A 23,876-nucleotide genomic window follows, 5' to 3' on the forward strand; every position below is an offset into this window, starting at 1 on the left:
AATCTTCATTAAAGTGACACTAAACTGTAGACACTTTAAGAGGCAACAAATATAGATTGTCCTACAGTAATTTAGTATTTTGATCTATGAAAGGAGTGAAGTGATGGAGGTAAAGTTAGAAAAGCTGTTTCTCTATTTCTATATCCTTCCTCTGTGGTCGGTGCAGCGAGATGTGCAGCTCTGCTGGCTGCAGGGCCTATTTATAGTCTCCGTCTCTGCTGGGTTTGTAGTTGTTCTTTTGCAGCGACTCTGGGCTTTCAGGTTGATTGAGGAAGTCCGTAAGAGAGTTGGAACGTCGACACCTCGGACCAACAGACAGACAGGAAGAGAGAGACATACAGCTGGTGAGACAGGGTCCAGAGAGGAAAAGGTCCAGTCTAAGGAGGGCTGAGTGCAGGATGGACATGAGAGGAGACGACAAAACTTTCCTGGACACGATTAACACAAAATAAGGGATTAAATTGTTTCACAGGACACAGGAGGACCCTTTTTGTTTCTACACGGACTCCAACAGAGACGCCAGAAGGAAGGGATCTGCTTCTGAAACGTATCGGAGCTCAGGATTATGGTGGTGCATGCTCCGACTGAGGATCTGAAGGACGAGCAAAATGCTGAAATGTAAAGTTAGACGTTTCTGCTGCTGCCTGAGGTTCACCTCACTGCTGCTTCTGCTCCAGGTCAGTCTGCTGAATCCAGATCAGGCTTATTTAGGGAAAACATGTTTTATATATTGAAAGCTAATGCATGCGAGGTGGGAAACCTCTCAAGATGATTTTATGCTTTTTTTCCCTTTACTCTTGCGATTTAGTAAATAAAAGATGAAGACACTGCTTTTGTTCATAAAAAAAAAATAAAACAATTCCAGCTTGATTCCTCATTTTCATTTCAGCTAAAGGAGCTTAGATTTGTAAAAGTGAGTGAATTACGATTGTGGCCCCAAAGCTGATTGAAGCAGAGGGACCTCTAAGAAAAGGAGATCTTCTCTTTTTCTCAAAGAAAGACCGCAGACATTTCTGCAGAGAAAAAGATGCAAAGGGAAAAATAAAACCAGCAGACTTTAACCTAAAATATGTTTTATCTGAATATTTTCAACAAGGTTTTAAGAAAGAAACCATTTCATTCTTAAAGGAAGTTTTATAACATCTGAAAAATCCAAAAGAATCCAGAATTTAGAACAAAAATATGTTTAGTTTCGCTCCACCTTCCTCTGTTACTGTGGAGCTGGGAAAAAAAAAAAAGAGAAGTAGATAGAAACCGTCTCTGCGCGTCTCTGAGTTTATATTAATGTCCAGTTTTCTGTTGGTAGTTCACCAAACATGATGATGTCTCTTTTTCTATTCATCTAAATGTTTTTCTCCTTTAGAACCTCACGATGCTAGCTTCTGTTACAGTTCTTCTCATTAATCCCTCATTTCAGCACCTTCTCTGTTCTTCTTCTCTGGATCCTTTTCCTCCTGAGGCTCCAAACTGGTTTAAACCAATTAAATACACATCCACCCTTGACGCGTCCAACGTCTGAAAGTCTGAAAGGAGCTCATCTCTGGGCGAACCTGAGGCATGTTCCTCCTACGATAATCTAAGATCCACCAGAATAAGGATTATTCTGAGAAGGTAGTCTGATGAGAACTGAAGTTTAACTCATTACTAACAGAGGTCTAGCACGAAGGTGGAGGCATTATGCTTTGGGCTACTTTCCAGCTCAGGGTACAGTGTAGCTTAACTTGATTTAGAAACCGATCCTCAATTCAATTGAGTTTATATCTATAGTGCCAGTTCAACACATGTCATCTCAAGGCAATCTGCAGATACAAATAAACTAGATCATAGTCGGATTGATTAAAAGTTTTCTATCTAAGGAAAAGATGAGCGGCCATCTGCTGAGGCTGACTGGGGTTCAAGGAGACAGAAGCAGAGATACAAAAGGAAACTGTCAACCAGCTCCTCAGGCGGCCCCCTTCCAGGAAACACACAGCCAGGCAGACGAGCTCTGAGCCAGCTCCCATGTCAGTGGATGAAGAGAGCACATCCAGCCAGTCACACTCAGAGAAACAGGACTACACTGGAAAACAGGCCGATCTCCAACATCTATAAACAAAGGTGTTGATGGCAGCAGCACAGCTGATATTTCTCTCCAGGATGGAGTCACAACCAAACAGGAAGAGACCAGATGAAGCTACTATGAGAAAAAGCAGAGAGAGCAGAACGTTAGAGATTGAACTAACAAATTCTTCAGAGTGGGAGAATAGAGATAGAATTAAACAGAATAATAAAATGGGGGTCCCCATGTCTTCCAGCAGTCTAAGCCTATAGCAGCATAACTATAGAGATAGCTCAGGATAACCTGAGCCACTCTAACTATAAGCTTTATCAAAAAGGAAAGTTTTATGCCTAGCCTTAAAGTAGACAGGGTGTCTGCCTCACGGATGGTAGTAACCAGAAGATTGGACCAGAACATTGAAGGTGTGAAGAACAGGTCCTAAATCATGGCTATAGATAAAGCACGGTGTCTGAGCAGCATAACGTCGTCATGACAGCAGATACATAAGGACATTTTTATACTTACTGAACTGCAGACCCTCCTTCATTTGATGTGATTTTTAAATGTATTGATGTTTAACGATGAAACCAACATTGGAGAAAGTGGAAAACAAACAATCTGGACCCAGATCAACATTAACCGCAGAGTAATGACGGACGAGGCGCTAAAAGCTGATCTCTGGGTGTGCATTTTCCTCCTGATTTAAGCAGATTATCTCCTCTCCTGTTTACCTGAAACAGAGCCACCTTAAATGGCGTCAACAGAAATGATAAATCCTCAGTTTTTAATTTTTTTTAGAATCTTTTGGACTTTATTTTGCAGTATTGAATCTGATTTATTTTCCCACAGCCATCAGCATGGCTGCTGTTTGATTTTCCCCTGGATCACTTCCTTCTTTTCCCGTCTCTGTCCTGACTGCTCCGCTGTCTCTTCTGAACCCCCTGAACTTTTCTGTTCGCTGCTCTTCCCAGTTTTTCGGCTGTTATCGCCGAGAAGCACAGCTTCTAACCAAAAGCGAGAGTTGGTCTTTAAATAGCTGCAGCTGATGATCTGTCAGACGGGCTGCCTGATGCTGCTGCAGCATCTCTGCAAAGAAAATGGAGCAATTTGTCCTGCTTTATACGTCAGGTTTGTTTTACTTTAGGAAACATCAGCTCACAGATTATTCCCTCAAATAGAAGTAGAGATTTTTTATCTTCGCAGATGCAACTTTGGACAAATATTTTCAAAGTTTCAAGCGTTTTGTCTCAGAAATATAAAGGGCTGATTGTTTCATGGGAAGAAAGAAAGGAGACAAAATAACGGCAGGGACTCCACAGGCTGTGCTCTGCAGGATTTCTGACGTTCTAAAGAGGAAAGGGGAAATAAGAAAGGGGAAAACTCAAATAATAAATAATGAGGAGTAAAAAGTTTTTAAAAATCACATCATAAAAATAAATTAGTGTCTGAAAAAACCAGACCAGAAACTCTTAATGTCATTTTCTAACAGTTAAAAGCTCAAATTGTTTCTTCCTCTCATTCTTTCATTTAGGGCTGCAACTAACGATTATTTTTCTTATCGATGTCTATAATTTTTTCTATTTATCGATTAATAATCACACATTAAAAGGTTCCTTAAAGACATTTTTTTCTTAAATTAAACCGGGGGGAAACTAAAACTTTTCCACTTGAGGAGTTCTGGATAGAGCATAGTGGGTTGCTCTGTCGGCTAAATGCGTGTTTTAGAGTCTCTAAATTCCAGTTATCAAATAATCCATTACTAAATTTGTTGACAATTATTGCAATAATCGATTAATCACAACTAATCTGATTGTTGCAGCCCTACTTATATTACTGAGGCAGAACATTATAACCACCTGATAACAGTGGGTTTGTCCTCGATGCGTCGCACTAAAACACCTGACAGCCAGACGTGAACAGCAGCTTAGTCCTGTATCCTGGATCCTCCATCACTCCCCTGCAGATCATCAATCCACTTTCCTAATATTCATCTAAAGTGAGACTTGATAGTAATAGTAAGTATAGAAAAACAAAAGTAAGGATGAAGGAATAAAGATTTGGAAACTGAAATATCTCTAAATAAATCTAAAATAAATGAATACAAAATATCAGTGTGATTAGAAAATAAAAATATCAAAATATCCATAATAAAAAAGGCAAATTCCTCTTAGTTCTGAGTACTTTCTAGAGGAAAACAGAATAAAGTATTTTAAACTTACGGCCCAAAAAACATGAGACCAGTATTGGACTCAATGATTGAGACTTAAGTCTTAGCAACAGTTTTTGGCTCCTGTGATGACAGGAAGTGGTGATCTGAGCTACAGACAGTTTCACTGTTAAAGGATGAGCGCTGATGGTGGATTATTATTGGATGGTAAATGTGTTGTGGAGGATTTTTCATGATTTTTTAAAAAGTCCTCTCCACTTAAAAAAAAAATAAAAAATGCACATGCACAACCCTGTACCCGCTCACTAGAGGGAACGCCTATTAAATGTGTGCGAGAGCATGGACGAGGAGAAATGGGCTCGTGCGCTCTGTTTAAAAGTTGCTGTTCCCATACCTCATCCAAGCTTACTGTGTCCGAATGACCGTCCTAACTCCTTCAATCACTACATAATCGACTTTGTAGTGAACTCTTTTTACTCCGTTGGTCACGTAACTACTCCTCCACCGCGCAGTGCCTGCGCCATCTTTGTTATTAGTCGCTGCTGTCACTATCCGCTATGACAGCAAATCCCATAATGCTTTGTGAGGACAGTGCAAAGCATTCTGGGATATATCTGCCTCTTCTGAGACCTTTCTTTTCTTCTCATACACTTCGTAGACATTTTTTCTCTTACGACATATACGCCTGAAAGTTCACATGTGCAGAAAAAGATGGCTAACGGGATGTGTACGTAGGACGTCCTTGCGTAAACATATCACCAGAATGATTGACAATTAGGAGGGCCACTTATTGAGATGATCCACCCGGAAATAAAAGATCGTTCTCTATACCTTTAAGAGCTTGTTAGCGTTAGCATCATAGGGTTAAGGTTAGGGCACATTGATGTGCCTCAAAATAAGCGCCGCATTAAAGGAGTTTAGAACATTAAATGTAACACAGCTAGCTTTCTAAGCTAGCTGTAACATTAAACAGACACTTTCTGCTGTGAATATAAAAATAAACTTCCTGTTTATTTTTTTAAAAAATATACTTACTGGGTTGTCTCTTTTTGTAATTACTACTTTGTTTGAAAATGTCTGCTACTTTGAATCGAGAACAAATTTTTTAAATACAGGTTTATGAAATGGTTTCTAATTTTATTAAAAACATCTCAGAGTGAGAAGAAAACCTGAAACCAGATTTAGAAGAACGCAGAATAAAGCCGGGAACAAAAAGATGGTAACTTCTAAACACATTGATTAAAAATGAAACTTAATCAGTGATTTTATTCTAAATTTGAATTTAGAAGATGAATAAATAGCCCATCAAAAGATTGATGATAATGATTATGTAATAACTTGAGCCAAAGGAGAAGTGAACCTAAGGCAATGTAAAGGTAGAGCCGAGCCAGATGTTGGGGTGAGAATTGGAACGTGAGCTGAAGAGACGGACTTGTGAACATCTATAGACTGAAAACAAAATGTTAAATTGCTTATTTACTTGCCGTATTCACAATTAGGCCCCACTTCCCCGCTATGGTCATAAAGTTTCGCCTGGTCATCTTCACATATTTGGAGAGGAAACATGCGTCCTTCAGCTTCTCTGAGCCTCCTGAAAGTTTCTCTGAACAATAACATCAAAGCTCTTCTTCAGCCTCGGACTTGTTTGTCCGACTTGGACACCTGTCCCCCCCCCCCCCCCCCGCAGACTTCAAAGCTGGCTGTAAAAGTTTGCTTTTTCCTGCTTCCTACACTTTTCCTGCATTAGCATCTCTGTAGGGATTTCACCATTTTCTCTTTTTAAATTTTTGTTTTTTTCTCTGTTGATTTATTTTTCTCCCAGCTCCTAAAGGCAGCTTGGAAATCACAACGTTACAAAACAGCTGCTGCTGGTTCCTTAAATCCACCGTAATTTGGAATGATACGGTTTTCTTGTACAGGAAATAAATATTTTTAACTCATCCAAATTTACAGACTCCAAACAATATTTACGTTGGGGTTTCTGCTAGATATGAAATATTTTAGATGTTATAATTGTTCTTTTTGTACTTTTTGGTTGTATTAGCTCTAAGTTGGCCCTAACGTCTCTTTTTGGGTTTTAACTTTCATTTGTTTTCTTTTCTTTGTTGTCTGACATTAGGTCCAACTCATGGTCCATCATTTAGGATTTTAGAAATTGTTTTAATTTAGTTAGTTTCGGGGTTTTTTATGACTTTCTCCTTCTTTTTCAACCTCCAGAATCGTCTCTAAATATTTGGTGTCATGAGTTTAAAGGATTCGATTAAATGGGGGAAAATCTGTAGCTGTATTCAAAGGCAACTCCTCATTCTCTTTGCTTCCATATTAAACCACAGAAAAGTCCAGCTTCTCTAATTCAGGAAAAAATGGACCCAAATTTGCTTGTAAATGCCATGATCCAACTCCTCCTTTTTACAGTTGAGGTATATTGAAAAGTTTAAGCTCCTCTTGTTCCAGGTTCACGCTCACACCTGGACCTTTATATTTCAGTACAGAACACTCCACGCGGTTTTGAACTGGTGAAAATAAATGTTTAGTTTATAGCTCCTGTTTTAGCATTCCTCTAATATCTTCCATTTAAGTTTCAAATCCTTTTTAAAGTTCTCCTATTTGCTTTTAATTGTGAAAAAGGGCTAACTTGGCCACTTCCTGTTTATCAGAGCTACTTTATATATGGACGCCATGGGATTCATAGGATTTAATGTTTTGTACAGCACTTTGATCAGCTTGGATGTTGTTTGTAACGAAAGCTCTAAAGATAAAATGTTATAGTATGGTCATCAAAGGTCTGAGGAAGAGAATGGTGGACCTCCACATGTCTGCTCCACTCTTGGGTGCTGATGGAGCTGGTTTCTCTTCAGTTGGGTTGAACGTCCAGCCATCAGAAGTTCAGGAAGGAGAAAGGTTCTGTGCTTCAGAGATGAACAGGTTCTGTTTGAGATGTGCCAATACACCACAGAACCACCGTTAAAGAGCTTGTGAAGACACAGTCCAAGCTGATTTGGAAGGATCCTCCTCAACTTGAATGCCGCTCAGAAAGGAAGAAGCCATGACTCCCAAAGCAACATAAACACTTGGATTTCTGTTAAGACAATTTCAAGGACAAAGTCCAAGATTTTGGAGACATGTCCCATGGTCTGATGAGTCTAAAAGTCCCCATAATGCCCATTGTTTTGTTTGGCGGGAAAACGTGGGGGAAGTCTTCTAGACTGAGAGTACCAACCTGTCTGTGAGGTACGAGGGTGGCAGTGTTATGATGTGGGGGTATTTTCCTGCTGAAAGAAGATCATTTAAAGCAGACACAACCAAGAAGTAAAACCTTGGGCACCAATGGACCTTCCAAACTGGACAGTGTCCCCTGAGGATTGGTGTCTGAAAGACACCCAGAGAGGAATAGTGGGTTCAGATTAAAGGGAATCAGAGCTGTCTAGTTACTGAATTCAGTTCTTCCAAATACTGAAGAAATGGATGTAAACCTCTGAATTAAAATGAATTATTTCATTATTTTTGCAAATGGAGGTTGACAAAGATCCCAAATCTAGGAAAGTTTAGTTTGGATTAATTTAATATCAGAAAACAGAAGGTTATGGACAGAAATCATGGTCCTTAAATCATCTTCTGGAGTTAAAACCATGTTTGTTTAATTCCAGAGGTTTCTTCTGTTTAGATTTCTAAAGCTTCCTGTTTCAGCAGGAGGTTAGATAACTGGGTGTGTAAATGCTTTTACATCTGCTGATGCCATTCAGGTTCTATTTCAGTTATCAAGTACAGAAGCTGATTTAATAAAGTCATCCTAAATGGAGCTGCTCTGTTTCTGTCAGGTTGTGAGCAGCGCAGCTCCCACAGAGGATCCTGCAGCATCCGTTCCCTGCAGCCTCTCCGTGTCTGGATCAGAATCTGCTCTGAACTCCGTTTCTGTAACGGTGAGCACGCCCGGACACAACTGCTCCTTCTCTGTGACGTCGCCTGAGGTCGGGGCGGATGTCTCGGAGTGCAGAAGGATCCCTGAATGGGAACTTTGGAGGAACAAGACCGTAGAGGAGCGGGAGGAGGTGAGAGGAGCGACTGCTGCGCCGACCGCGCAGCTGCTGCTTCTCGGTGGCGAGGAAGGAGGGAACAGCAGCAGGGCGGAGGTTTTCACCTGCCGGCTGGATCACCTGGACCCTGGAACCGCCTATCAGCTGCAGGTTCAGTCGCAGACGGACAATGAGTCGGCGAATGTAACGATGCACACCAGTAAGTTCTCCTCAGATTCTGATCCCAGATCATTTCAGAAGAAGGCTCCTCTCTGACTTTACATTTAGTACAAATCTGAAAAAAAAGAAAATCTCTACATGTCTTCTGATCATTCAATGGTTCCCTTATTTTAGAGATTTTACTTTTTAATTGTTTTAATCTCTTCCTTTATGTCCTTCATAGATTAGCAGCAGCTTTTATTTTCAGGAAGTTTTTATTTTTTTGTGCATCTTTATAAATGTATGTCTCCATCTGCCTCCTTTTAAACACTTTAATATTGGGCATCAACACGTTTTTCCATATTTATTTTAAATGAAATAAATTATTAAGTTCAATCTGATGCCACTTTGACTCATATTTAAAAAATAAGAAACATCCCATGTAAGAAAATAAGCAGTAGATAAAAATATCTACAATCAAACAAGCAGATCTTTAAGGATTTTAACTTTTATGTATTGAACATAAAATAATGAGAAAGTGAATTATTTTGGTACATTGAATTGAGCCAAATGAAAAGGGACACAGATTGTTCTGCTGTGTTTAAATTTCAAATAAGTTTGGAAACCCAAAAATGACATTCTGGATAAATTAAAAGTCATAGAGAAATCATAGTTAAATACCAAATCATTCTGGCTTAAACATGTATATAAATTTACTCTTTATTAGACGATATTGTCCCAAAATGGGGAAATCCCCTCCCTGCATTTAACCCATCCACTATAGGAGCAGTGGGCTGACATTGTGTGGCACCCGGGGAACATTCGGGGGTTAAGGGTCTTGCTCAGGGACCCAGAGTGCAGGCTGTGGGGATCAAACAGAGTATGTGAGACCTTCTCAGGGCACAAGCACACTGCTCTAACCACTAGGCCAACACTCTGAGATCGAAGGGTTGAATTTGAAGATCAGCCTCTTAGGAGACGCTGGGAGCAAACGTCACCTTTATCTGGCTGCTTCATGTTCAGCTCTGTTGTTTCCATCTCCTCTGACCTCAGGCTGTTTAAAGTGACCCCCCCTCCCTGCCCATGAAGCTTCCCCTCTCTGCCTCTCTCTGATTAGCTACAGGAACCGCAGCCCTGCTGAGGCCGAGCGATAGAGCTGCGGCGGTGCTCGTTAAAAGTGCGCGCGCGCCTCGTCATTGGCGGGCAGCCAGAACAGAAGTCGGACCCTCGGTGTGTATTTCCATGGTGGGCAGAGCTCCTGGTTGGGCCGTTTCCTGCCTCCATTGTTTCTTTGTTCTGTGGGAAAGGGCGTGAGGCTGTGTGTGTGTTGCGTTCAAAGGAAACGGGGCGTTGCTGCACCCAGCAGCAGTCCCAGCGGTAACCTTCGCCGCGGTGCCTCTGTCCTGTCCGAGCGGCCTTATCTCTGGAGGCTGACCTTTTAAGAACTTTTGTTTTAGTTTTATAAACTCTTTAAGCGATGAATGCTGGAGTGTTAGCACCCATGTTGACTGATAGAGTTGTTAAGGACGTTAATGGTGGAGATTTCCTCTCAGATACCATAATATGAAAACATTAATCCTCCCTCCCAGAAAAAAACAAAACTATTCAGCTCCAGGAGAATGACTGTTCAATTTTCAAGTTTTAAAACTGAGTTGCACCTAAACAGTAAACATTCAAACTGTTTCACGGATTCACAACATCTGTTGTGAATAAATGTTTTTATTGAATTAAAACTCATCCATCCTGCTGTATCTTATCGGCCCAAAAGGATGAAAATCTTAATCTGTCTCCAGATTTCCTTTCAGTTGCCAAAGAATCTTCCAGAGGGACTCATCCAGGCAGGGGCGGATTTAGGAAAATTGGGGCCCTTGGCAAAGACGGCTAGGGGGCCCTCTGAATTGAGAAGACAATAAGAACAGACCCACTTTACAGATACAGAAATGTTAAGAATAGACATACATTATTTGTTCCACGTTTTGTCCCTCTCTTCTTGTTTTCCTCCAGTCCTTCTTTTCACTGAAGACAAGCCATGATGTGCTTCTCTGTTCTTTATTTTTCATTTGTATGAAATAACAGCTGCATGAATCATGACAGCAGACAAGATAGAGGAGAGCAGGAGGCGAGGTTACCAATCTACTTGCTCTGGAGAGCAGAGTTCGCTGCTTTTAGATGTTGTCACCAAAGTCTCCAGAAAAAAGTCACTAGATTTGATGGTAGGCGCTAGGGATGCACGATATTGGGATTTTGGCCGATATCCGATATGCCGATATTTTAAAACTCAGGTAACCGATACCGATACCGATGTTAAAGCTGGACAAAAATAAGTAGTCATTGAAAATAGCAGTCTTGTTATCCATTTCTGACACTTTGAAAAATAATATACTCAAATATATTTTCATATGCTGATATCAAATAGATTTTTAAAAACGTGGTATTGATCTATTTTACTTTCAAAATCTCGTGATCATCGTTCTGTTACAAACTCTCGTGATATTTTGCAAATTCTTGTGAGATTTTGTTAGTAAAATAGATCGATACCGCGTCAATATATCAACATACAAAAATGGGGCAAAATTTGGTGAATTTTCGGGGGATTTCATAGCATAACGATGACATATAGCAATATTTCATTAGTAAAAGAGATTGATATGGTGTTTTTAAATGGCAATATATCAGCATATGAAGATATTGTGATATTTTAATGTATCAATATTTTTTCCCTCGTCTTTAGAAGTTTTTAAGTCTGTAAAAAAGAAGTTTTTGAGGAAGAAAAGAAATGTTATTTTTTTTTTTAGACTTTAGAAACTCAGAAGCTGATCAAATATCGGGTTAAATATCGGTGGGGTAGCCGATGTCCGATATTCAGTTTTAAGGCCGATACAGGCCGATACCGATAGGGGGGCGATTATATCGTGCATCCTTAGTAGGCGCTTTAAAAAAATAAAAGTGCAAGAGATGTCCGAAAAGTTGCAAAATATAGTGACAAACGTGCTACTGTACGTTAGCAACACTCCGAGTCACATTGTTTGTTTTCAAATGGTTTGCTGCTCTCTGTTTGGACCTTTCTGAGCATGTGCAGCAAATGGACTGATCCAATGTGGTGGACACTAAAGGGGGGGAGCTGAGACACAATTAATATTATAAGCATTTTAGCGAAAGGATTTTTATCAAAATACAATAGATGTATTAACTATACATGTAAACATAGTTTTATTGGGCCATCACGAACTTAGGCCCCTAGGCAACTGCTTGTATTGCCTAATGGTAAAGCCCCCCTGCTTTCAGGATGATTTCTGATTGGATGAACCTCCTAATCAGGCTGTTTTAAAGAGTCCAGATTCCCTGCCCCTCATCTTGGACGCGTGTGTACACCGAAGACAGACGCACATCGAGCAAAGTTTATGCCAGATTGGCTTTGCTCTAATTGCTGTGATGAGAATTAAAAAGTAGTTTCAAGACGTTTTTAAATGACAAGGTTCTCCATAAAACTTAATCCCTGCAGTGGGTTAATCAGCATTAAGATCACACCTTTAGATAGTCGATAGTTTCATATTTGCCGACTCTTTAGCAAAGACGGTCACTAGATGATGTCATCACAAAAGCGGCATATTTGGTTATGCTTTGATAAAGCTGTAGGATGGAGACACATCAACATCTATAAGAGAAAAAGACAGAAAAATAAACTAGATATGTTTAAAACCAAAATAAGATTTATTATTAATTATTATGTTATCAAATTCACCCTAAATATGGTGTGAGCTGTAGCTGCGTGAAACGACTGTAAATATCGCACAGTGTATGCCTGGCTTTACTGGCACTAATAACTTACCTCAAAAAGGCAGATCAGTCTGGGTTTTCCTGTTGCTGTTCGCGCCTCTAGTTGAGTATTTATTATTTTATTAAGGGTGTATAAAACTGCTCGTACCAGAATCCAAAAAAGGAGAAATTCTCACTTCTAAATTTTGACATTTTAAGGTATTAATTGTAAACTGTTTTGCCACTGTTAACAAAATAAGTTAGTGGAATGATCAGTGCACTATTACTTGTAAACCCTGTGGTGATTTTTTATTTTTTTTAAAGCTTATTGTTTCTTCGGTTTTGATGGTTTAATGCCAGCAGCTCATTAGGAGCAGCCATGTCGGTTTGGATGCTGCCCGTCTCCCTCCCAGCTCCCAGATCAGCTTCTCTCGACTGGTTGACGCGTCGCTTTGAGCTGCAGAAGCTCCAATTTCCTGACTTCAGCGTCTGATTTAAAGACAGTTGAGGGGAGCCAGACGCTGAAAACGCTTTAAGACGCATTGCAGCCAATGGTCAAATCCCTCCACGGGACCTCTCAACGCTAGAGATGAACCGATCCAGATTTTTTCCAATCCAATAGTGAATCTGTTAATATCTGATACTGGTTGATTCAACTGTTGAATGAATGAACCCTTGTTCTCATTATGTGAATGAAGGTTTTAGCTTTGAAATAAATATTCTTTAAATAAAGATAACAAGTTAACACGCATACAATGTAATTTACATTAGTCACAAATAAGCATCAAAAGAAAGAAATAAGAGTTCCAGGTAAAGATATAATAATAATAATATCTTGATTATGTTTGCTCCTCTTTATGAAATGCGATCAGTTCTACTTGCTCTACTGTCCTTTATATAGCACTCAGTCAAATACTTTGAAAATCAACATTTCCAGCCAATAGTGTTATTGGACAAGACCTTATTACCTTTGTAACATGAAAAAAATATGGATATTTTGATGGCAAAAATTAATGTCAATGTAATAACAAGAAACGCCAACTAGTCCAAATATAAAGAAAAATAACAGAGGTGCTTCTATAAGAAGTTCATGAAACTATAACCTTAGAGACATTAATTCTGATACTGGCACATTTTTTGGTTTATAAACCTAAATATAATTGTTAACTCAGCTTATTAACTTTTTACCTTTACTTTGTAACTTTTCAATTAACTTTTTACCTTTTTTTTCTTGATTTGTTAACTTTTTTTTCAACTTAATTTCCAGTAGGCAATATATCATTCAATGGTTATATATTGCCTTATAAAGAGTTAAGACATTTGGAACCTGAAGATGTTTTATTAAAATTAGAAAATGTTTTGTTATATTGACCTCATAATTGAATACAACAAAATATGCATGTTTAAAATATTGTTTTACTAAATCAATGTGAAATCAGATGGACGTTAAAGAACACAAAACATGGACACAATACTGTCATGTTATTCTATATTTACCCATACTGTATGTCCTCATAAAATTGGGAAAGTTCAGTAAATACAGGTGCTGGTCATAAAATTAGAATATCATGAAAAAGTAGATTGATTTCAGTAATTCCATTTAAAAAGTGAAACTTGTATATTATATTCATACATTATATACAAACTCATATATTTCAGATGTTTATTTTGTTTAATTTTGATGATTACAAATGACAACAAATGAAAATCTCAAATTCATCATATCAGAAAATTAGAATATTACTGAAGACCAATAAAAACAAAGGATTTATAGAAATGTTGGCCAACTGAAAAGTATGAACATGAAAAGTATGAGCATGTACAGCACTCAGTATTTAGTTGGGCCTCCTTTGGCCTGTATTACTGCAGCAATGCGGCGTGGCATGGAGTCGATCAGTCTGTGGCACTGCTCAGGTGTTATGATAGCCCAGGTTGCTCTAATAGTGGCTTTTAGCTCTTCTGAATTGTTGGGTCTGGTGTATTGCATCTTCTTCTTCACAATACCCCATAGATTTTCTATGGGGTTAAGGTCAGGAGAGTTTGCTGGCCAATTAAGAACAGGGATACCATGGTCCTTCAACCAGGTACTGGTAGCTTTGGCACTGTGTGCAGGTGCCAAGTCCTGTTGGAAAAAGAAATCTGCATCTCCAAAAAGTTGGTCAGCTGCAGGAAGCATGAAGTGCTCTAAAACTTCCTGGTATGTGGCTGCGTTGACCCTGGACCTCAGAAAACACAATGGACCAACACCAGCAGATGACATGGCACCCCAAACCATCACTGACTGTGGAAACTTTACACTGGACTTCAAGCAACGTGGATGAAGTGCCTCTCTTCTTTTCCTCCAGACTCTGGGACCTTGATTTCCAAAGGAAATGCAAAATTTACTTTCATCAGAGAACATGACTTTGGACCACTCACCAGCAGTCCAGTCCTGTTTCTCTTTAGCCCAGGCAAGACGCTTCTGACGCTGTCTGTGGTTCAAGAGTGGCTTGACACAAGGAATGCGACAGCAGAAACCCATGTCTTTCATACGTCTGTGTGTGGTGGTTCTTGAAGCACTCACTCCAGCTGCAGTCCACTCTTTGTGAATCTCCCCCACATTTTTGAATGGGTTTTGTTTCACAATCCTCTCCAGGGTGCGGTTATCTCTCTTGCTTGTACACTTTTTTCGACCACATCTTTTCCTTCCCTTCGCCTCTCTATTAATGTGCTTGGACACTGAGCTCTGTGAACAGCCAGCCTCTTTAGCGATGACCTTTTGTGTCTTGCCCTCCTTGTGCAAGGTGTCGATGGTCGTCTTTTGGACAACTGTCAAGTCAGCAGTCTTCCCCATGATTGTGTAGCCTATAGAACTAGACTGAAAGACCATTTAAAGGCTTTTGCAGGTGGTTTGAGTTAATTAGCTGATTAGAGTGTGGCACCAGGGGCCATCAATTTTGAACCTTTTCACAATATTCTAATTTTCTGATATGATGAATTTGAGATTTTCATTTGTTGTCATTTTTAATCATCAAAATTAAAAAAAATAAACATCTGAAATATATGAGTTTGTATGTAATGTATGAATATAATATACAAGTTTCACTTTTTAAATGGAATTACTGAAATCAATCTACTTTTTCATGATATTCTAATTTTATGACCAGCACCTGTATGTAGCCAAAAATTAGATATCAGATATTTATATAGAGACATTAAACCGTTAATGGGGTCAAATTAACCTCCAAGCTAACAGGAGGGTTAAAGTTTGAAGTTTTCTTTTTCTAGGTGAAACCTTTCATTTTAAAAATAACCAATAGTTCAGGATATTTGAGTCTCATGAATGCAAAGTGTCTAAAATCTTATGATTAGTTGTTGAAACTTCAATCCAAGCCAGGGCTGAAAGAATTTATCAGATTAATCTTTTGTTAAAATATCTATCCATCCATCCATTTTCTAGCACGCGAAAGCACGAAGCCGGAGTACCCGGAGAGAACCCACACATGCTCAGGGAGAACATGCAAACTCCATGCAGAAAGACCCTGGGCTGGGAATCGAACCCAGAATCTTCCAGTACTACCCACTGCGCCTCTGAGCAGCCAACCTCAGCTTGATTTCATCTCTAAACAATTGTTTTCCAAAGTAATGGTATACTGACTCTAAAACAGGCCATTTAAAACATTTTTTAGATTAAAAGTCTTTTTAATTTTAATTACGTGTATATTTTTGTGGTCTGGCCATTTAAATAATTTAAAATGCACAGTAAAGTTTTTTTATTTTCAAATATATAACAAATATATGTATATTTATTGGACTTTTGCCAGTGCTCGGAAATCGGCTGATTTTTATATGATCGGTCACAATCAGTGACCGGCTGGACATTAAGAACCTGCACATTTTAAGTGCTGGTCATTGTGCTATTGATGAGTTTGTTTTCTGAGCGGACTCTCATCTTTCTCCTACACCTGGTCCGGAATGGAGGTAAGGGCAGACGGCCTTCTGAGCTCAGACAGGAGCAGCTGGGAATCTGTTTTAGAACAGCGAGAGAGAGAGGTGCCTTAGAGCTAAGGAACCAGAGCGGTAGATTGGAGGAGCCACTGGACAGGCAGCGCACTAGATCTAGCTCTAGGAGAACGGGGAGAGGTTACAGCGGACAGAGGCTAGCTGAGCAGAGAATCCAAGATCAGATTAGGCGGGGTGAGGAGAGAAGGCGACTGATGGTCTGTGGAGGTAGGATGATGAAACAGTCTTTCCAGGGCTAAATGAAAGCTGCTGTTTTAAAAGTCAACTAAAAACCTTTTAAAGTCGTAGGGAAACGGCTGTTCCAATGGTTGCAGTTCCGAATTCTCCCAAGTGGTGCACGACTTTTGATCTGATAAAGAGTACATTTATATACATGTTTAAGCCAGAATGATTTGACATTTAAAGATGATTTCCCTTCGACTTTAAGAGAATTCCTGTTTCATAATTTGTCAACTGTATATTTTCTCTGTCTTTCATTCTTATTTAAAAAGCTCGTCTCCACAGCCTCCTAAAATAAAACAGTGGTTAGTTCATGATACTTTCTCATCTCCTATAATCTTAACACCTAGTAATTGAATGTCGATGTACATGAGACAGCAGGTAAATAATTAATGGATTTGATGTTGTGATCAGCAGATGCTGACTTCTGTGATCAGTGCCCCGTGCATGTCTAATATTTATTTCTATGAAAAGGGGTCACTCCATTCTAAATTATGTTTACATAAACAGCCAGTCTAAGATGAATATCTCTAGTTTTGACAACTATGACATAAAGTGACACATTTGATCATTGAATGAATTATTTTCCTTTAAAACGGAGGAAGGGTTTGCTGAATTTTCTCTCTTAGAAACATCTTGAAATTATTTAAACCGGAGGAAACCAATTAAATTCAGCTGGGTCTGAATAAAGAAAATCATCAACCAGTAAAGGTCAGAAGACTTTTTAAATTATAATCTGCTACTTTAAACAGAATTTAACACTGAAATAAAATGAAGTTTTTAGGCATCTATGTTATACATTGACTTTTTAAATAAAATTTTTTTAAATAGAACACTTTTCCATTTTAAAATCCATGCATTGACTTTTTAAATAATAAAATATAAAAGAAAATCTTAAGTGTTTTTTGAAGTAGAGAACAACAATCGTTCAGTTTGGTTTATAGACCATTTTGTGATTCACATATTTTATAAAACACCTGATCTGACCGTTTGTCATTTTTTTTTCTTTAGTAGGTTGACCCAAACATACTCAAAATGTGCAGGTTCATCTTTAAGCATGTCATTTCATGTCACTCGCTCATTTTGAGCCTGGATCCATATTTATTTTTGATGATGGTCATGGTGGAGAATCCTGCTTCACAGCAGCAGGTTGAGCCAAACATCCTCTAAATGTGCAGGGTCATCTTTGAGCACCATTTCACTTTTCTTTCACCAGTTCACCACAGTTCTTCCAGCAGTCCACACTTTCTCTGCTCTATTTTTCTCATCATCTTCTCCTTTCCCATCGCCCGGCTTGCCACATGTTTGCCTGCTGTGTCTAAAAGTACGGTAGCAGCAGCAGCAACCCAGACTGACAGCAGATCATTGGCAAATTCGTATCACGTGTAGCCTGGTGCCGGACGCTCTGGAGGGCTTTACCGTATTAACAAGAGAAGCGGCACAAGTGAAATTAGACACTGTCGTCCGAAAACATGCGGTAATTTATAAATGTTTTAAATCAGGTTGGGTCCGGATTAGCCAGCAGGTGGGTCCGGATTCAGACCACGGTCTGCTAATCTGTGACCTCTGCTTTAAAAGTGGCCTCTTCTTGATAAACATAGATCAGGTTCTGAGGTTTACTTTCTCACTTAACACCATAAAAATAAAGGTATAAAACCATAATTAGCACCCTCGTCTTGATTGATCACTGCCACTGCTGGTGAAACAAATCACTGCAGCTGGAACCCCCGCCCCCTTTTTGTTTTTTTTAAAAACACACTGAAATTACAGACTTTAGACGACTTAAAAAAAAAAGGGGGGGGGGGGGGTGACTGGGAATTCTTTCAACCAAACACCCTGACTTAAGTTTTATTTTGACTCGGATGAAGAAAATTTGTATCCATCCCTGATCTATACTCTGCTAGACAATCTGCTACAAACTGAAGTAAATAATTTTTTTTTTCTATTGGGGCTTTTTTTATTTGAAAACTGTCTGCAAAGCATTGGAAAAAAAAAAGACCCTGCCTTTGGTTGAAATGTGTCCAAGATGGCAGCAGATATCATGTAAATAAAATGGGTCTAACATTGAACCCTGGGGGACTCCCTGGAGATCATTGATACTCTAAGTCAGGATGTTTCAGTATCGCTTCCATCTTTGAGTCCTGACTGGAGATGATCAGATATCTTATAGTGTATTAAAAAAGATCAGAGCTAAATAGAAGCAATCAATTTCCAAACTTTGAATTAGAATGCTTATTTAATGAGAGCTAAAATCTGTGGATTACTGTAGATCTGTTTTTTTGCAGGCTGGATGCATCCAGTCAAAAGAGAGATGTTAAAAAAAACAAAACAATTCTTTAATTCTTTGATACCGATTGACCTGATACGATATCAGAATAAACCAGACATGTTGTTAATGCTTAACGTGTTCTGCAGAATGTTAGAAAAGGCTTGATCAAGTAATATTATTAAAGTAGGAGTGAGATTGCCTGACCCATTAAATATTAACCAATGAGTCACAGAAACCTTCAGCAGCGTTTCTATCAAAGATCAGGTGCATTCAGGGTTTATGGATGCATATCCCAGGGTTAGACTTCCCTTCACTGATAAATTGAGCACCGCAGGTCAAGGATGTGATGGACTGGTTTTGGCAAAAACATCTCGTAAAAACAGACTTCCTCTGAAAGGTTTTTATCTGTTTGTAAAAGTCCAGGAAGATTTGTGCAGGAAGAGCATCGGTCCTCTCACAGTGTGAGGATGCATGGAGATTAAAAACCCGCCCATGTCCTCGACTCCCTTCAGAGTCTGGCTTTGTTTTCTGTCCCTGAGAAATGACAGGTGTCCACTTCAAAGGTCTGATGATGATGAAATATCTCCAACAAGACCCAGAAACAGAGTTCCTATTCTGTGATTCAGCAATGACGTCTTGATTGGAGCTAAAGCCAACTGCTTTTTACTGCTGAAATACCAGATCTGTGTGTGTGTCGCAAACAGGATTTAATGCATTTACTAGCAGTTTCTGAATGTTTTTTTGTTGCATCAGGGCCCTCAGCGGTGGTCGGCCTGGCGGTGACCTCCAGGACTTACAGAAGCCTGGGCCTTTCCTGGCAGGCCGGCCCAGGGAGGACGCAGCGATTTAGGCTGCAGCTGCGGCAACAAGCACAGGATCAGGACAGTAAGTAGGAGCGCCGCAAATATCAACATTAAGTTAGACTTTGCACAATCTGCGCTCAGGGTTTTTACTGAAAACGATGAGTCACGTAAAAGAGGATGAGAGTCGACTCTGAAGTCTGAAGGTCAGACCAGGAAGTCCTGATGCTGCGACTGAGTTATTCAGGTCATGTGATCGTCTCCATCTTTGGATCTCCAGGTCTGTTAAAGAACGAGACGTTAGGAAGCACGACGACGCAGCACACCCTTAGTGACCTGACACCTGGGCGACTTTACCGTGTTACCATGGTGACAGAGGCCGGCGGGCTTCAGAACAGCCAGACGATCGAGGCTCGGACAGGTAAGGGCAAAGAGCAGAAGGAAAGCTGAAAATGAGGGATAGTAAAAAGGACCAGAGAGCGGGGGAGGAAAGGAAGAAAGATGGAGTAGAAGTGGAAGAGGAGGAAAGTTCTAACACTGCGTTTCCTCACTAGCGCCCTCTACGGTCTCCAACATCACCTCGGAAAACAATGCCACCAGCCTCAGGTTGTCATGGCAGCGGCCCGAAGGCGACATTGACGCTGTCGTCGTCACCTTTTCCTCCAATGACACCTCCTTCTTCCGGGAAACCACTCAGCCTCCAAATGCCACCGAGGTCGCCGCCTACCAGCTCACCCCCGGCTCGGCCTATCGGGTCGAACTGATGTCTGTTAGCGGCGCACTAACCAACCAATCAGAAGGCATCGTGAGGACAGGTGAGGCGATGACACAGTGAGCTTTTCTCCTCTGTACTTTTCTTCTTCATCATCATCTTTCTTTTTGATCTCCAGCTCCTGCGCCGGCCACGCTCCTCAGCCTCTCTCCTTCCCACTCCGGCGGTCTTCTCCTAACCTGGGCGCCCCCCGCTAGTCGCTGGGAGGGCTACAGGGTTTTCCTGTTTGACGGCTCGCAGCAGTTGGTCAGTGCCGGCTTGGACCACGATGCGGTGAACTTCAGCTTTCCAGGGACGGAACTAACACCCGGAAAACAGTACAGAGCCGCGCTGAGAGTGGAGAGTGGAGGACTGACGGCCGAGAGCAGCTGTGACGGATCCACAGGTCATTAACAAACATCATTCATTCAGCAGAAAAACAATGAAGACATTTAAATACATAAAGAATAATAAAGGGAGAAATTAATCTGTAAACAGTAAAAAATTACAAAAATAATGAAAGTAGGTAAGACAGGGTGATGTGTTCTAAAAGGTTGATCTCATTTTTTTTTGCTTTAATTTCTGCCTTTTTTTATGAAAAATGAAATACAATTAACAGAAATAACATGGAAACTTGCTTTTATCTTAATAACCTGAATTCAATATTCAACTAGATAGAAGCTGTTATATAAATAAACTTATAAATAAATATGACACACAAATTGTTTTTAGTGAGTGATGTTGGATAATTAGCTGGTTTATTAATTATGACTCCACACCTAGAACAGGAAGTGACAGGCTGACTGATTACTGGGTAAACTGGAAACTCAAGGAAAATGTTTAAATCCTGATTTTAAATCAAATTAAATCTCAATAAAATGGATTTATTGTCCAGCCTTAACAGTAGGCAAAACAAAATGAACAACAATTAAATCTTTAAATTAAGACTGCATATTTAATTGGCTTCAATCAGTGATTTATATCAACTAATACTCAGAAAAATGTAAAATAGTTCAGTAATATATTCCAAATTCACTGGAATACAATAATTAGATCCTTTGTATAATACAGAGGAAGTTTAAATATGGTTATAACAGCGGGTTAAAGAGACCGTTGAAGTATATATCCATTTATGTATTCATGCTTTTATTTTGAAGTGGGTGGTTTATGCCCTGATTCATTGACACAGCTTTGACCATAGATATATGGATTAAATATGTAAGTAAAACCTGCTGCTCCAGAGTGTTTGAGCTGTTGAACAAATACAGCCTTGATGTATGATTGGGATTAAACAGCGTTTAAGCTGAGTGTGTTTGGCTGTTAGGCAGATTATTTCCACTTTACATGCTACATTGTTCAGGTTAAAACAGTGTTTAGGAAAATTTGCAGTTTAATTCTGCAGTATACATTTTTTTAACAATATACAGCAGCAGATTATTTCTTCCTTTATTTCTGTTTTTTTTTTTTTTAAAGTAGCTGCTCTGTTAATCTGTATCAGATTATTCTCATCCTCCTTCAGTTAGATCTGATATTTCTGCTGGAAGCCCTGCTGTTCATTAATAAGCTAAATCAGTGCTCGAGTTTTTGGACGGTTAATATTTTGGCGTTTGGATGATTTATTCTGACACTAAAATTACCTTTAATGTTTAATAAATGTATTTTATAGATTATTGTAATTTAGAGCTGCCTCATCCAGGACAACTTTTATCTGGTTCTTTTAATTTTAATGCGTCCCTCCGAGTTTAATGAAAAAAAAATAAAATAAATATGACTTAACTGTTTTGGAAATGAGTTTGTATAAAATATTTCTCTGCAGTTCCCGCTCCGGTGGCAGATCTCCACATTCGTCACTATGATGAGACCTCGCTCAGCGCCATGTGGAGCCACGCCCCTTCTGGTTTAAGAGATGGCTACTCCCTCACCATTCGCCATGGTAACCTCAAACCCCCAGAAAGTTTTTTTTTGAGATTGGTTGCCTCTGTAATCCACGCTGTCTTCCAGAAGATGCTGACGTCGGCACGCGAGAGGTGGACTCGAACACCAGGGAGTGCACGTTCAACGTGCTCACGCCAGGACGGCGTTACACCATCACCGTGACAACAAGGAGAGGCAAACTGAACACGTCCGTATCCGTGGAGGGAAGGACAGGTTTGCAAAAGCGATCTTTTTAAACAAAGGCTGTAGTTGTAGATTTTAGATAAACATTGTCATGGTAACGGTGTTTCAGCCCCCATGGCGCTGAGTACGATCAAACTGAGCAACACTGGAGTCAGCAGCCTTCAGGCGCAGTGGGAGAAACCTCCAGGAGACGTGGACTGCTACAACCTGACTCTGCTGCAGAACAGGTGAATAATTGAGGGAGGATCTCTGTCTCATGTCAGGATAGAATTATCTCTGCTAAAGTATTCACACCCCTGGAGCTTACGGACAGGAGTTGGAATGTGTTTTATTGGGAAAATGTTGCTGTTTTTTTTTGTTTTTTTTTTTGCATGGGAGCACACAACAAAAGAATAAAGTACAAACCAGACAATAGTTTCATGCAGCTCTGCAGAAAGTTTCCATCTAACCCAGTCTTACAATCTTATATCTGTTAGATTATTAATCTTCTGAGATTCTGCTCAGAATAACTGTGATAATCTGACAGTGCAGTTGGACCGCTGCACTTGGGAAAGGTTTCTCGTTGTGTGGTATATAGTACATCGTAAAGTGAAAAAGTTGGATCTAAGGTTGTTAGACTTGGTTAGATGGAAACTTTATGCAGAACATTAGAGAACAAACATGGAACCCAGCAGACAGACACGCAGGAAGTTCTGTTTGGTTTGAGGCAGGAATAGGTTCTAATAATTCATTGTTTGCAGCGTTAAACTTGTTTTGCATTGAAAACACTTTGGTTTGGTATCAAACTTAACTCCATTTGCACTCTGCAGTGTTGTTGTTCAGAACCACAGAGTTCCAGCTGGTTCTACTTCTTTGGTTCTGAATGATTTGAAGCCTGGAGCCGTCTACACGCTGCAGGCTGCCACCATCAGCGGGCCGCTGCAGTCCAAACCCACCAGCCTGGAGGCTAAAACAGGTGAGTCCAGGTCCAGTTTTGCTCCATCGACCTGTTTTCTGACGTGTGTACTTAGAAACGTATTGTTCAGGGGAGCTAATGACCAACAAACACACAATCGCTTATGTAACCGTGTTTGATTGTTGGTCAGTCGGGATCTTATTGTGTAGGTACAATATTCCCATCCAGCGTTTTCCCATCGAACACAATCAAAAGTCAAAACAGGAAACCTCAGCGAGCCTTTTGACCAAACAATCAACAGAGCAGGAATGTTCAAACATTAACGTTTCAAAATGTCCCCATATGACCGAAGCCCAGGAAAAAAACGCTACAGAGGAAAATATGAGAGGCTTTACTTTACTTTACAATAAGAAAATAAAACTTTCTGCTTCATATGTTTCTAATTTCTTTACATCCTTTTAATGGATTATTTTAAAAAAAAGTGAATTTTAAAGGTCTTAGCTACAACTTTATTTTATGGAAACAGTTTTTCTGCAGTAATATGCCTAAAGGAGTGCAGAATGAAAGCATAATTTAATAATTAATTAATTAATTAATTAATAAAACATTTAATAATTGTTTAATAATTGTTGACTGGTCCACGGATTCTGCATCAATAGGTTAAAGTCTCAGCTGTTGTCAGGTCCAGC

At 39.7% G+C, this 23,876-nt stretch overlaps 1 protein-coding gene across 2 annotated transcripts in view; it reads left to right on the forward strand.

Annotated features, from left to right (window-relative positions):
* Positions 1-255: 255 nt before the first annotated feature.
* ptprb (protein tyrosine phosphatase receptor type b) overlaps positions 256-23,876 on the forward strand; it is a 50,532-nt gene continuing 26,911 nt past the window's right edge. The window contains exons 1-10 of one of the 2 annotated variants that reach the window (XM_038305211.1): positions 256-677; positions 8,024-8,438; positions 19,377-19,508; positions 19,704-19,844; positions 19,978-20,238; positions 20,314-20,580; positions 21,991-22,107; positions 22,176-22,322; positions 22,402-22,519; positions 23,102-23,247. In XM_038305211.1, the coding sequence (XP_038161139.1) occupies positions 609-677; positions 8,024-8,438; positions 19,377-19,508; positions 19,704-19,844; positions 19,978-20,238; positions 20,314-20,580; positions 21,991-22,107; positions 22,176-22,322; positions 22,402-22,519; positions 23,102-23,247 (1,813 nt within the window). In that variant the 5' untranslated portion in view covers positions 256-608. The remainder of the gene's footprint in view (positions 678-8,023; positions 8,439-19,376; positions 19,509-19,703; positions 19,845-19,977; positions 20,239-20,313; positions 20,581-21,990; positions 22,108-22,175; positions 22,323-22,401; positions 22,520-23,101; positions 23,248-23,876) is intronic. The other variant, XM_038305212.1, reaches the window with a different exon arrangement.

Source organism: Cyprinodon tularosa, unplaced genomic scaffold (assembly GCF_016077235.1).
Source record: "Cyprinodon tularosa strain WSP-4 unplaced genomic scaffold, ASM1607723v1 ctg552, whole genome shotgun sequence".
Lineage (NCBI taxonomy): Eukaryota > Metazoa > Chordata > Actinopteri > Cyprinodontiformes > Cyprinodontidae > Cyprinodon > Cyprinodon tularosa.